The 15,000-nt window shown below is 44.2% G+C and overlaps 1 protein-coding gene across 1 annotated transcript in view; it reads left to right on the top strand.

The window, feature by feature from the left end:
• LOC127660821 (protein LBH-like) overlaps positions 1-15,000 on the top strand; it is a 22,426-nt gene that overhangs the window by 6,239 nt on the left and 1,187 nt on the right. Inside the window, exons 2-3 of the mRNA XM_052151255.1 lie at positions 10,386-10,488; positions 14,564-15,000. The exon at positions 14,564-15,000 is cut by the window's right edge and continues 1,187 nt beyond it. Of these exons, the coding sequence (XP_052007215.1) occupies positions 10,411-10,488; positions 14,564-14,761 (276 nt within the window). The 5' untranslated portion in view covers positions 10,386-10,410 and the 3' untranslated portion in view covers positions 14,762-15,000. The remainder of the gene's footprint in view (positions 1-10,385; positions 10,489-14,563) is intronic.

The raw sequence follows: 15,000 nt of genomic DNA, 5'->3' as shown, positions 1-15,000 counted from the left end.
TGCCCGTCTCTACAGTCAGAGTGTGATCTGTCTGTCTGTCTGTCTGTATCTGCCCGTCTCTACAGTCAGAGTGTGATCTGTCTGTCTGTCTGTCTGTCTGTCTGTCTCTACAGTCAGAGTGTGATTGCTCAGTCTGTACCTCGTCATCCTTCTTCTTAATTTACAGTCTTTCACTGTACTCAGGTATTCTGTGCTTGTGTAGTCTCTATTAGGGCCAAATAACATTCCAGTTTACTTTGTTTTTGTGTTGATTCAGTCCAATAGGTCAGGTAATTCTCTTGTTGTGTGTTGATCATGTGTTTGGGCCGGATTGTGTGGATGAGGGTGTCCGTGTCCTGAGGCTGATTATTGTTAGTCTGTGTGTGGAGCCTCAGGACCAGCTGGATGATGGGACTCTTCTCAGCGTTCACTTCATGGTTTTTAAGGGCTTTAAAATGATAAGAGTTGGGGTCACTCAGTTTTAGATGTTTCCAAAATTTGATGGCTCGTTTCTCAATGTGGATTAATATTGAGGGTATTGGCCTAATTCTGCCCTGCATGCATTGTTCGGTGTGTTCCTCTGTACTCTCAGGACACTCTTACAGAACTCTGTATGAGGGCTTCAATCCGATTTTTGTCCCATTTGTGAAATTGGTGATTTAGGAGAGGACCCCAAACTTCACTGCCATATAGTGCAACAGGTTCAATGACTGACTGGAATATTCAGAGACAGATTCTGATTGGTATTTCAGATTGGATAGATGTTTTAATGGCATAGAAGAACCTTCTTGCTTTCGCTTTCAGTTCATTCATGGCCAAGGTGAGGTTTCCGTTTGCACTGACGTTCAGCCCGAGGTATGTGTAGTTTGTAGTATGATCAATTTTGGTCGTACCAAGGGTGAAATTGTGTCTCTTTCCCTGACATCTGGGTCTTTTCTGGAATGTTAGTACTTTTGTTTTAGTTGGGTTAATGGTCAGGTCTGACAGAACTGATGCAGGATGTCCAGGTTCTGCTGTAGACCCTCTTCTGTTGGAGACAGCAGGACCAGATCATCTGCATACAGCAGGAACTTTATACTGGAGTCATGTAGTGTGAGGCCAGGAGCTGCGGATTGTTCTAGGAGTTTCGCCAATTCATGAATGTAAATATTGAAGAGGGTCGGTGATAGTGGGCAGCCCTGTCTCACACCCCGCCCTTGAGTGAAGAACTCCGTTTGTTTATTGCCAATTTTAATTGCACATTGATTGTTTGAGTACATTGTTTTTATGATGTTGTATGTTTTGCCCCCGATACCCGATTCTAGAAGTTTAGACTGAAGACCTTCATGCCAAATCGAATCAAAGGCCTTCTGGAAATCTACGAAGCAAGCGAATATTTTGGTTTTGTTTTGGTTGATGTATTTGTCAATCAGGGTATGTAGGGTGAAGATATGGTCTGATGTTCTAAAATTTGGTAAGAATCCAATCTGACTTTTGCTCAGGACATTGTGCTCTGTGAGGAAGTGAACGAGTCTTGTGTTGATGATCTTCCCCAGATTACTGCTCACACAGATGGCTCTGTAATTGTTCAGGGCTTATTTGTCTCCACTCTTGAATATGGGCGTTATGAGTCCTCTATTCCAAATGACCAACACTCAGAACCAAGTTGAACAGTTTCATTATGGCCGATTTGAATTTGGGGTTTATATTTTTAATCATTTCGTCAAGGATGCCGTCTGGTCCTCTCGCCTTTTTTGTTGGCAGAGCCTGTATTTTATCCATCAGCTCTTTTTCTGTGATTGGGTAATCTAGCAGATTTTGGTGTTTGCCAATTATGTTTTCTATATGGTTTAATTTTTCATATATTTGTGTTTGTTTTATATTCATGTCTAATTTGCTATAAAGTTGTTCAAAGTGATTTTTCCAGGTGTCTCCATCTTGTATATTAATTTGTTCATGTTTCGTTTTATTCCGGAGGTTCCAGTTGTCCCAGAAACTGTTTGAATGGACCGATTCTTCAATAGTTTGGAGCTGATTTTGGATGTACAGTTCTTTCTTCTTTCTGAGTGAATTTTTATATTTTTTAAGCTCCTCACAATAATGAAGACGTAAATCTGAATCGTCTGGTTGTCTGTGTTTTTGATTTGCAAGCCGTCTTAAATTTTTTTTTATTCTTTTACAATCCGGATCAAACCATTTTTCCTTCGTTTGTTTTTGCTTGTGATTTTTCTGTCCGTGTCGACCCGTCTCTACAGACTCCTTCAGTGCAGCGTGAACACGGTCTGTCCTCACTGGGTCTCCGGTTCTGTCCGTGTCGACCCGTCTCTACAGACTCCTTCAGTGCAGCGTGAACACAGTCTGTCCTCACTGGGTCTCCGGTTCTGTCCGTGTCGACCCGTCTCTACAGACTCCTTCAGTGCAGCGTGAACACAGTCTGTCCTCTCTGGGTCTCCGGTTCCGTCTGTCGACCCGTCTCTACAGACTCCTTCAGTGCAGCGTGAACACGGTCTGTCCTCTCTGGGTCTCCGGTTCCGTCTGTCGACCCGTCTCTACAGACTCCTTCAGTGCAGCGTGAACATGGTCTGTCCTTTCTGGGTCTCCGGTTCTGTCCATGTCGACCCGTCTCTACAGACTCCTTCAGTGCAGTGTGAACACAGTCTGTCCTCTCTGGGTCTCCGGTTCTGTCTGTGTCGACCCATCTCTACAGACTCCTTCAGTGCAGTGTGAACACAGTCTGTCCTCTCTGGGTCTCCGGTTCCATCTGTCGACCCGTCTCTACAGACTCCTTCAGTGCAGCGTGAACATGGTCTGTCCTCTCTGGGTCTCCGGTTCTGTCCGTGTCGACCCGTCTCTACAGGCTCCTTCAGTGCAGCGTGAACACGGTCTGTCCTCTCTGGGTCTCCGGTTCCGTCTGTGTCGACCCGTCTCTACAGACTCCTTCAGTGCAGCGTGAACACGGTCTGTCCTCTCTGGGTCTCCGGTTCTGCCTGTGTCGACCCGTCTCTACAGACTCCTTCAGTGCAGTGTGAACACGGTCTGTCCTCTCTGGGTCTCCGGTTCTGCCTGTGTCGACCCGTCTCTACAGAGTCCTTCAGTGCAGTGTGAACACGGTCTGTCCTCTCTGGGTCTCCGGTTCTGTCTGTGTCGACCCGTCTCTACAGACTCCTTCAGTGCAGTGTGAACACGGTCTGTCCTCTCTGGGTCTCCGGTTCTGCCTGTGTCGACCCGCCTCTACAGACTCCTTCAGTGCAGTGTGAACATGGTCTGTCCTCTCTGGGTCTCCGGTTCTGCCTGTGTCGACCTGCCTCTACAGAGCTCCTTCAGTGCAGTGTGAACACAGTCTGTCCTCTCTGGGTCTCCGGTTCTGTCTGTGTCGACCCGTCTCTACAGACTCCTTCAGTGCAGTGTGAACACAGTCTGTCCTCTCTGGGTCTCCGGTTCTGTCTGTGTCGACCCGTCTCTACAGACTCCTTCAGTGCAGTGTGAACACGGTCTGTCCTCTCTGGGTCTTTTGAAGGGTTGTGGCTTGTGTCGTGTCTTTTATGACATCATACGTCTTTCCTCCTGGTCCACTCTGGATGAGTTTCAGGAAGAGTCTGTCATGCCAAACAGAATCAAAAGTGAGTGAAGTGTGTAGATGGGATGAGTTGTTCTCTGTTTAGGCATCTTTGAGTTTGGGGCTGCTGTGTTTCAGCATCTCATTATATATTCCAGCCAAGCCACAAGATTTGTTATTTTTAGGGATTTCATCCTTTCAGTCAGTTCATTTAAAGATATGGGGGTTTAATGGATCTTTTATTGTGTGTTCCAGATTGTTTAGTTGAGAGGTCGGGTGTTTTTGGCTGGGGTTTGGTTCATTTTGTGAATGGAGGTTTCCGAAATGTTCTGTCCAGAGTTTTGGGTTACAGATGGGATACAGGTTTCTTTTTTTTATTTACCTAAATTCTTCCATAAATCCCAAAATTAGTTTTCAATCACTGTCTGTCTGTCTGTCTGTCTGTCTGTCTGTCTGTCTCTCTCTCTCTCTCTGTCTGTCTGTTGGCCTGTCTGTGTCTCTCTCTCACTGTCTCTCTACCTGTCTCTGTGCGTGTGTCTCTCTCTCTCTCTCTCTCTCTCTCTCTCTCTGCCTGTCTGTGTGTGTGTGTGTGTGTCTGTCTGTCTCTCTGCCTGTCTGTCTCTCTGCCTGTCTGTGTGTGTGTGTGTCTCTCTCTCTGTCTGTCTGCCTGTCTGTCTGTCTCTCTGCCTGTCTGTGTGTGTGTCTCTCTCTGCCTATCTGTGTGTGTGTGTGTGCTCTCTCTCTGCCTGTCTGTGTCTCTGCCTGTCTGTGTGTGTGTCTCTCTCTCTGCCTGTCTGTGTGTGTGTGTGTCTCTCTCTCTCTGCCTGTCTGTCTCTGCCTGTCTGTGTGTGTTTCTCTCTCTCTCTCTGCCTGTCTGTGTGTGTGTGTCTCTCTCTCTCTCTGCCTGTCTGTCTCTGCCTGTCTGTGTGTGTGTCTCTCTCTCTGCCTGTCTGTCTCTGCCTGTCTGTGTGTGTGTCTCTCTCTCTGTCTGTCTGTCTTTCTGCCTGTCTGTCTGTCTCTCTGTCTGTCTGTCTCTCTCTCTCTGCCTGTCTGTGTATCTCTGTCTCTCTCTCTCTGCCTGTTTGTCTGTCTCTTGACCTGTCTGTGTGTGTGTGTGTCTCTCTCTCTCTGTCTGTCTCTCTCTCTGCCTCTGTCTGTCTGTCTATCGAGTACCCAGCAGTGTTTAGGTTCAAGTGGTTGTTTACACGTGTTCATCACTATATGATCACTACATGAGTCACATGATTTGCCACATCCAAGATTACGTTCCATTAGGAGAAAATCAACACTTTGAGCAAACTCAAATTCCCATGTGTGTTGTCACTGATCATCAGCCTTCAGTCATGGCAACCAACACAAATTTCCATCTATAAAACGAGATGACCTGTTCCTCAGAGCTCTCCACAAGCCAATTCCTTTTTTACATTCCAACTGCCTTGTGTGTCCATCTCATTATACCTCTAAATACACAGAAATACGACATGTCCCCTTCAGTCTCTATTGCACAAAAACTGTTGAATGGGAGAGAAGAAGTGAAGTTTGTAAACTGTATTGTTGTACCTGAATATTTCTGGCCAGCTGAATCCACCACACATGTATTTAACACCACCATTACACATTGTGCCATGTATATTTGCTCCACTACAGTAAAACCCACTGTAGCTTTATTATAACCGAGCGTGTAAATGCACTGACTGTATGTTCTGTGACATCGTCTCATTGTGTTTCGATGAGATGGTAATTAAGGCACAAACACGCTTGAACCGAGTTGTGCCGCCTCTACTGCCGTGACATCATCTTAAACGCGACACAAAATAATAAACAATAACATGACCGCTAGCTGTTAGCTGCTAGCTCATTGTGTTGCATAAAGCAGGTGTTGCATGCTGATTTTACACATGTGTAACAGTTCAGTCGGTCTGATTGTTTTAGAAGCTTTAGCTTTAGCTCCAGTAGCTGCTCAACTAAATAAAGTGAAGCTTTCAAGCAGAGTTTAGAATTAACATAACAAAACGTACCATCCTCCATCATGGAGTCCAACAACGCCAGTCCAGCGCGCTCTCCCTCCCATTGCTTGCCGGTTTAGCGTCCATTTGGTCAAAACACTTCCACTTTGCCTTGATGGTTCTGTCGTCACTTGAGTTTATTTAACTTTTCCCTACACTGTTGGTTGGTCCGGTGTTAGCCGTGTGCGGCTAACAGCTGAGACACTTCCTGTGAGACTTTTTCGTTTTGCTAATCGCTAACGAGTGGACCGTCTGCACCTCGTTTATTGACCACGGTGTGGTTTTGCGCACAGACATTTCTTTTTCACAATTCGAAAGTTGCGTGAACAAATGATACTGATATCGCTGTTGTTAACTTTAAAGCTAGCGGGTTGATGTCCAGTGACGCCGGTAGTGACGATTCTCCCCGACCAATCAGTGATCCGCAGGGTTTTGACGTCACATTTAGTAACGGCTCGGCTCGCTTGGAACCTCGACCGAGGTAGTACTAAAGGTATCAGGTACCAGGTACCATCCACAGTGGAAAACCCCCAAAAAGCGACTCTAGTTGAACCGTGCAGTGGAAAAGATTTGTTTGGCATCAGGCGTTTTGGCCAGAGTTTGTGGAAAACATATTGCAGCATGTTCATATTTCCAGTTTAATGATGATGATGATGATGATGATCTGATTGTAAATGGTAAATGTTCTGCACTTATATAGCGCCTTTTTAACCTTAGCGGTATTCAAATCGCTTTACACTGTGACTCATTCATCCATTCACACACACACACACACACACACACACACACACCAGTGGCGACAGAGCTGCATGTAAGGTGCTAGCCTGCCATTGGGAGCAACTTGGGGTTCAGTGTCTTGCCCAAGGACACTTCGGCATGTGGAGTCATGTGGGCCGGGAATCAAACCACCAACCCTGCGATTAGCAGCCGACCCGTTCTACCACCTGAGCCACAGCTGCCCTACTTCCTACCTAAAACATGAATTAATGCACTCCTGTGAAGACGCCCTTTTAAATCGATTGATATTTAAACTCGAAGCTCTGCATAAACTTGTATTTCTTAAAAGACATGTCAACGCATGAGTTTAAATTTGGCAGTTTGTGCCTGTTTTTCTTTGAAAGAACTTCACAGTGTTCTGTTGCTCTGCAGGCGTCTCCGTTTCTGTGGAAAAAGATGAAGCCATGTATTGTGTAACTTTGGCCTGGATTATTTGAGCCGCGATGGATGAAGGGGAGGTTGAGTTGTAACAGGCTTGTGTGTTTTATTGGGATGATGTCGTGGTATTCTTTCCTGCAGGATGTTTACTTGTTCTCCAAGCTAAACTATTACTGGCAACACTTCAGTGTTTATCCTTACACAGGTCTGGACTATCGACGCATCTGTCTGTCTGTCTGTCTGTCTGTCTGTCTGTCTGTCTGTCTGTGTGAGAGAGACACTTCATCTGTCTTCTGTATCATACACACTTTGCTCGCCTGTATAGCTACCTCTGGTTTCTATTCTAAATCTCAACATAATCTCTCTCTTTGTGTTTGACATAGGCACTCTCTATATAACTCATGTGCTGCACACGTTCACTTGACCTTGTTATTTTTGGATTTCCATTTATTGTTGAGATCAGCCCACAGATGACACTAGAGGAAGTCATAAAGTACGAGAACATTAGTGTTTTCTAGCGTTTTCCAAGCAACGCTATCAAAGTGAGAAAGTACAACAGCGCCGCTATAACACGGGCCGCCATCTTGGATGTTTTGGTTGGATAGATCACATGACTGCGTCACATGACGACGAATACATCATCATTTTCAGATATATTGGTTTTCACAGTCCACATTACAACGCTAAACCGCCGTTTTCAATTTTATCCACTTTTGGAGTGCGTTTTCAAAAAGCTCCATTTTCTAGGAGCAAAACGGCGTCTCGTTGTGGACGGAAGGACAAATCGGAGAGGAAAAGATGCGTTTTAGTGTGGGCAAGGCCAACAGCTGTAGTTACGATGTAGCTTGTGAAAATGCAATGTGAAACTGGCGACGTTGATGCTAATAGAGTCTGATGCTAACATGTTGCTAAGCTAGCGACTCGACATTCTAACGAGCACAGAATAGACAAAACACTGAAATAGAGCGTGAAATAATTAATTTTAATTAGACTGAACTATAGCATTGTCAGTTCATATTTTTTTAGTGGTGAAGAAAATGTAGTTTTCTTGGAGAGGAACATTTTCATAATGCATTCTGGGATTCCTAACTAGGGCTGGGAAAAAAATACGTGCGTCGATTCGTCAGACCCAAAACAGAGATGGCGGCGCCGGAGAGTAGTAGCAACACGAGCGGCTCCTCAGACTATCAGAAGTGCAAGGCGTCACGCACTCGTTCTTCTAAAGTTTGGGAATTCTTTAATTTAAAAGGAAACAATTCCGTGATATGTCGTCTTTGCAAAATGGAGATGGCTTTCCGTTCTAGCACCACGGCAATGCACCAGCATCTGAAGAGATGACAGAGCACCGTACGTTTTTTTTTTCAACTCCCTACTTTGCACTCGATGTTGGAGTAGATTGCCTCAGTTAAAGCTGCTCATGAACCGATCATCTTTTCCTTGGTTAATTTATAGCATCAAATAGGCTAAACATGAATGTAGCCTACATCAGAAGGACTGTTGTTTTAACCGCGGAAAGATGTCAGTACAGTAGCCTACAATCCATTATTCAAATTCAAATCCACCGACGTTAATCTTCTCTCTCCTGACTACTTTGTCGGACAAAAATGGCGTATTATGATTGATTGATCAGATCACCTGTCAAACAAACTCACGGCAATTTTGTTTTACATTTTATACACCCCAACCCCCCACGTCGATTAACCGGTGGGATATGTAAATCAACATGTATAAATTGCTATTAGTCAATTAATGGGGAGATAATCAATAATTGTATCGAAATCGAATTGGACTGAAAATAATGAATCGGTAGATTAATCGATGCATCGGAAAAATAATCGCTAGATTAATCGTTTAAAAAATAATCGTTTATCCCAGTCCTATTCCTAACCCTTACCCGTGAAGGATACATGCAATGCTAGCTTAGAATTAGGGCAAAACGAGGTATCTTAAAAAGTGAGACCGCATAATTTTGGAACATCCTTCATATTTGGAGCATGCCAATGATCCCTGTGTGGGCACTGGGCAGCTCTCTGGGTTTTTAAGACTGTGTTGTACAGTGGATTGGACGGGTCCTGGTTGATATTTTGTAAAACCTTGATCTCTCTATGATGACTCTTAAATCTCTCTTGAAATTGTCATTTTTATTGTTGCATCAACTGATGACATAGATTGCAATAGATGACAGAGAGCCTCAGGAGGAAAAATCAATGTTCACTGCTTTGGACACAATGTCGAAAATCCAATGAGCACCTGTTCTACCATCCAATTTTGGGGCGGCTGTGGCTCAGGTGGTAGAGCGGGTCAGCTGCTAATCGCAGGGTTGGCGGTTCGATTCCCGGCCCTCATGACTCCATGACTCGTCCTTGAACCCCAAGTTGCTCCCAATGGCAGGCTAGCACCTTACATGCATGTATGCCGCCATTGTTGTATGAATGGGTGAATGAGTCATAGTGTAAAGCGCTTTGAATACCGCTTAGGTTAAAAAGGTGCTATATAAGTGAAGACCATTTACCATTGGTTTTGTTGGGTTTCTTTTGTTGTTGCATTCTCATCCGGCCTTTATCGTATTTTCTAGGATCATTGTATTTCATCCTTACTCTTGTTATTTGGGAAAGTTTCTACATGAGTCTAAAAGTTCTTCTGAGGTTATTTGCTGCTTTTTTTGGTTTCAAGGTTTTCGGTTTGTTTTCCTGACCTTGGTCTCACGATCAAAGTCTCTGGTGTTTGTGTGGTTCCTCTACTGAGGGCTTTAAATAATCTGTGTGAGGGGAAAAAGCCCCAGTACTGATCGGAACTGACTTACAGCTCGTTTCTGTTTCTGATGGAGGTCTTTATAGTGTTTGCTGTTGAGGTGTAAACTAGATAAATGTGCTGGAGAACTTCTGTACTTGTGGGTGTATGTTTAGGGTGAGAGGTGTGTAGTCTTCAGTTATATTGCCAATATCAAAAATTATCAAATATATGCCTGGCCTATTATATACATAAGTGTGCAGAAAGACTCAAGGTACAAACGCACACCCTAAATTCACCCCTTTAACATCTAAAGCAGTTTTGAAACTGGAGCCAGTGGAAAATTCATTGCTGGTGTAGATGCGATGTACATGCTACATGCACACCCACTATTCACTTTCAGTATGACTCAAACACACTCACTCACTCACTCACTCACACACACACACACACACACTCACACACACACTCACACACACACTCACACACACACTCACACACACACTCACACACACACTCACACACACACTCATACCTGATGACAATGGCAGAGCTAGGGGCCATCCATGGACCAAAGCCTGGCCACCCCATTGGCTGGTTTAGTCATTTTTATTGGTCATTTTTGGGCACAATTTAGTTCTTTAGAGGTGAAATCATCTGTGTACAAACTTTAAAATACAACCACACCCCAAACCGTCCCCCCCAAACAGTCCGAACATTTCTGTGCCACCCCTGCCTGGCCAACTCCTGGCCCCGGCCCCTGAGCGATGGTCTCTGTGACTCTTGTATAATTGGTCACTGGTGAATTTAAAGACGTATGAACTGAGGTCACATGACAAGTTTAACCCTGCTAAAACATCTGGAGGTGTTTTGCATTCACTTCAGAAACATGATCATCATTTGTATAATTGACCCTCGAACTGAGGCTTGTTCTGTCCGCTGCATTGACCTTTGCCCCTTGTCTTGTGCGTCCCGTACAGAACCGTGTTCGTAGTGTGTCGTGAGATGACTGAAGTGATGATCAGCGCCGCACCGATGGATGACATGAGGCGGAGTCCCAGCAAAGACCGTCTCACATTCCAGGTAATGCATAATCCTCATCTATCAACTGTTAGAGGTGGGGATTTTGATTCATTAACCATTTCTGCAAATTACGCCTTTTCGCCATTAGATGGCAGAAATTGTCTTTCATGTTGCACGTTTCACTGGAGTCATTAAAGGAATAACCACATATGTTCTATAACAGAGGTCGACCGATATAGGATTTTGCCGATACCGATAACAAAGTTGGGAAGACATGCCGATAACCGATTAATTGGCCGATAGTTTTTCAAATTGATACTGAATGAAAAACAACATTTAAAGTAGGGATGCACCAATACCACTTTTTCTCTTCCGGTCCGATTCTGATATCGGAAATCTCAGTATCGGCCGATACCAATCTCGATCCGATACCGGTGTTGTTTTTTTTGGCATAATCAGTTTAGAATATCTTTACATTATTGTGTGGAACTAACTCTTTAAGTAGAGTGCTCTTACTTTTTAGAGTGCTCTTTAATATATAAAGAAACAAACCAATAACGACACATTATTTCAATATAAATGTATCGCTTATTAAGAAACACTTTATTATTAACTAGAATACTGGATAATGTAGCAGCAACATTAACAGGAATTCCAGTCTTCAAAGAAACTAGTGTTTTATTTTACATTTTTCTTTCTTTTATTTTAGATATTAGCTCACTTTTCATTCACACCGTTAGTTTTTGGAACCCATTTAACTTAAATATTGTTATAAATTGTAAACAAATACTAATGATGACAATAATAATATATATCTATATATATCATTTTTTTATTTATTTAAAAAAAAAATTAAATACAACAGTAATATAATTAATCGTGCAATTTTTAACCCCTCATGCTTTTATTTTGACATTCTGAAGTGTCCAGGACGTCCTGTATGTGTCAGTTTGGGGGCTAGTTCACAGTCGTATAATCCGCTTCTTATTCACATTCTGGTCAAATGTTCCTCCGGTGCCGTTCTAAATGCATATTATAAGTGAACCGAAACTATTGAGCATCTACATCTGAGATGTGAGTAGCGAGTTTGATTCCAGGGCATGCTGAGTGACTCCAGTCAGGTCTCCTTAGCAACCAAATTGGCCCGGTTGCTAGGGAGGGTCTAGCTATCTCAGCGAGTATTGACGCTGACTAGCACACCTGGAGTTGCGAAATATTATGTATTTTTGTTCTTCTTGTTCCTCTAATGTTATTGTATTAGAGTTTAATGGCTGCAGTAAGAGCAGACTGATTAGACTATGTTTAGTATGAAAGCATCTATCCCATGCTCTGATGTTGTTTATGTAGAGAGAGGGTTAGATGTGTGTCTGCAGTTCTCATGGATCAGTGTCATTGAGGAGTCCTGTTATAGAACATTCTCTGTCTTTCACACACACAATTTAATGTTCTTTCCATTGGGCATGTTGCCCAGTTTGGGCTGTTGGTTTCTCTGTTTGCCTTGTTTGTCACTGAAAGATTGCGGGCTAAAAATACACCAATACTTCATCCAACATTTAGGTGAAATGAAACTTTTCGACACACTGTGTTTTTGGAAATATTGCTCATCCTGGAGTCGAAAGAAAGATAAACTGAGACGAGAGAATGTTAAATGGTGTTACTGTGTTTCAGAAGAACTGTCCAGCGCATCGACATGTTAATATCGACATGTAAAACTCATGGCTGTGATTAATAGTGAAAGTAAGAGCATTTCCACACGGTGCACCCTCCCGTTTACCTCTCAACCGTTCCACGCCCTCTTGAACGCTCTTCAGAGTTTTTTTCAAATTTCCCTCATGGTACTTGACTATCGGTCTCGTGCCGGTATTTAGCCTTGGATGGAGTTTACTACCCGTTTTGGGCTGCATTCACAAACAACCCGACTCTGAGTACGAGAAGACCGTACCCCGGCGGGACAGGGGCCTTTACCGGACTCACACATTCCCTGGGCTAAGCCTCCAACAAAAGGACTTAGGCCCCGGTCCGCGGTGGGAGATTGCGGTCTTCTGTACGGCACATTTCCGCTACTGAGACAATCCTGGTTAGTTTCTTTTCCTCCGCTTAGTAATATGCTTAAATTCAGTGGGTTGTCTCATCTAATCTGAGGTCGTAAGTAGAGCCATGATGGCGGCCGCCCTCCCTCGCACAAGGGACTGGCCTGAAGACAGCTTGGCGCCCCGTCAGCCGCGTCGCCTCTGCAACGCGCACCTTGCAGCCGTGTGGACGATCCCAGGGACCCTCGGCACTCGGAGGTGACCTGGAGAGAGGCAACGGACTGGGTGAACTTACAGGATTGGAACTAAACAGCTGTTTGGCCACAGGAAAGCCACTTGTTACTGATTAAATAACTGAAGTCGTAAAAAACGACTTCAGTTTGCTAGTGAGCATAAAGATTGGACTGTGGAGAAATGGAAAAAGGTCATACACTATTCCAAAGCGATGGACATGTCAGAGTAAGAAGGGACGCACATGATCCACCTGTCATGTATAGTGCCCACTGTACAAGTGTTATGATCTGGGGTTGCTTCAGATCGAATCGGTCAGGTCTAGTCTCCGCAACATTATGCAGCAATAAAATTAAGTCAGCTGACTACCTGAATGTACTGAATGACCAGGTTATCCCATCAATGGATTTTTTATTCCCTGATGGCACGGGCATATTCCAGGACGACAATGCCAAGATTCATCGGGTTCAAATTGTGAGAGTGGTTCAGGGAGCATGAGGAATCATTTTCATCACAGAGTCCTGACCTGAACCCCATTGAAAGTCTTTGGGACGTGCTGGAGAAGACTTTACAGAGTGTTTTGACTCATCTGGGCCAAATCCTGACTGATGGAGATCCATTCTTGCCTTATTAGTGCTTGGAGTCGATCACAGTTTGTGGGCTTCTGCTTGTCCACTCACCTTTTGAGGATTGACCACAGGTTCTCTATGGGATTAAGATCAGGGGAGTTGTCTGGCCACGGATCCAAAATTTCAATGTAATGATCTCCGAGCCACTTCATCATCACTCTTGCCTTGTGACATGGTGCTCCATCATGCTGGAAAATGCACGGATCATCACCAAATTGCTCCTGGATCGTTGGGAGAAGTTTTGATACCATTCTTTATTCATGGCCGTGATTTTGTGCAGGATTGTGAGCGAGCCCACTCCCTGTGATGAAGAGCAACCCCACACATGGATGGTCTCAGGATGCTTCACTGTTGGCACGACACAGGACTCATGGTAGCGTTCACCATTCCTTCTCCGGATTATCGAGTTTCCAGATGTCCCAAACAGTCGGAAGGGGGTTTCATCAGAGTAAATAACTTTGCACCAGTCTTCTGCTGTCCAATCCTTGTACTTCCTGCAGAATTTCAGTCAGTCCTTGATGTTTTTCTTGGAGAGAAGTGGCTTCTCTTCTGCCCTTCTTGACACCAGGCCATTGCCCAAAAGTCTGCGCCTCACTGTCCATGCAGATGCCCTCACACCAACCTGGTGCCTTGAGATCTGCACTGGTGGTGACACGATCCTGTAGCGGACTCCTCAGGAGGAGACGGTCCTGGCACCTGCTGGACACTCTGGGACATCCTGAAGCCTTCTTCACTGCAGTTGAACCTCTCTCCTTGAAGATCTTGATGATCCGGTAATCTGGTTCTTTCAGGTGCAATATTCCTTGCAGCAATTTCCTTGCATGTGAGGCCATTTTGATGCAAAGGGATGATGGCTGCTTGTCTTTCTTTAGAGGTAACCATTGCTAACAAGAACACAATGATTGGAAGCACTTCTTCCCTCCTTTTATAGCATCAGTCTGCTCTTATAATCCAATCAGAATGATCGAGTGATGTCACCTGACTAGTGCTCGCTCACACTTTCCCAGGTGCTGCTGTTATGATCAGTGAAATTATGTCAGCTGGTCGTTTTGTGCCAGGGCCAAAAAACTATGAAATTTGAACATTAAATACTGAACATTAAAGTGAGATATGAGAAAGTATTTGAACATCTTTATATAATCTAGCAAATATCATATGGTGAGAAACCTATTGTGTTATATATCTATGACAGGAAGAAATGAACGAGCAGATCATATAGAATATATTTGACTTTCCCTCTCGCAGATCTTTCCAGACCCGTCAGACTTTGATTGCTGCTGTAAATTGAAAGATCGTCTGCCGTCCATTGTGGTGGAACCAACAGACGGTGAGGTGGAGAGCGGCGAGCTGCGCTGGCCTCCAGATGAGTTCCTTGTAAGTGAAGAGGAAGAGGAAGAGCAAGACGGAAAGGTCCAGACTGGTCTCAATGTTCGAGAGAATTAAACTGATTGTGTCACACACACCACACACACACACACACACACACACACACACACACACACACACACACACTGGTTCACAAAAGTAATAGATCGATCACACAAACACTCACATAAGTTTGCGAACTGACAAAAATATTATTTACAAAAAATAACTGGTTCATTGACCACACGCTTGCGCGCACACATGCTCACACGCTTGCACACTCCCACACACACGCGCTCTCTCGCACACAACGCTTG

The sequence above is a fragment of the Xyrauchen texanus genome, chromosome 20 (genome assembly GCF_025860055.1).
Source record: "Xyrauchen texanus isolate HMW12.3.18 chromosome 20, RBS_HiC_50CHRs, whole genome shotgun sequence".
NCBI classification, from domain to species: Eukaryota; Metazoa; Chordata; class Actinopteri; order Cypriniformes; family Catostomidae; genus Xyrauchen; species Xyrauchen texanus.
This window is presented reverse-complemented; position numbering and strand designations above follow the sequence as displayed.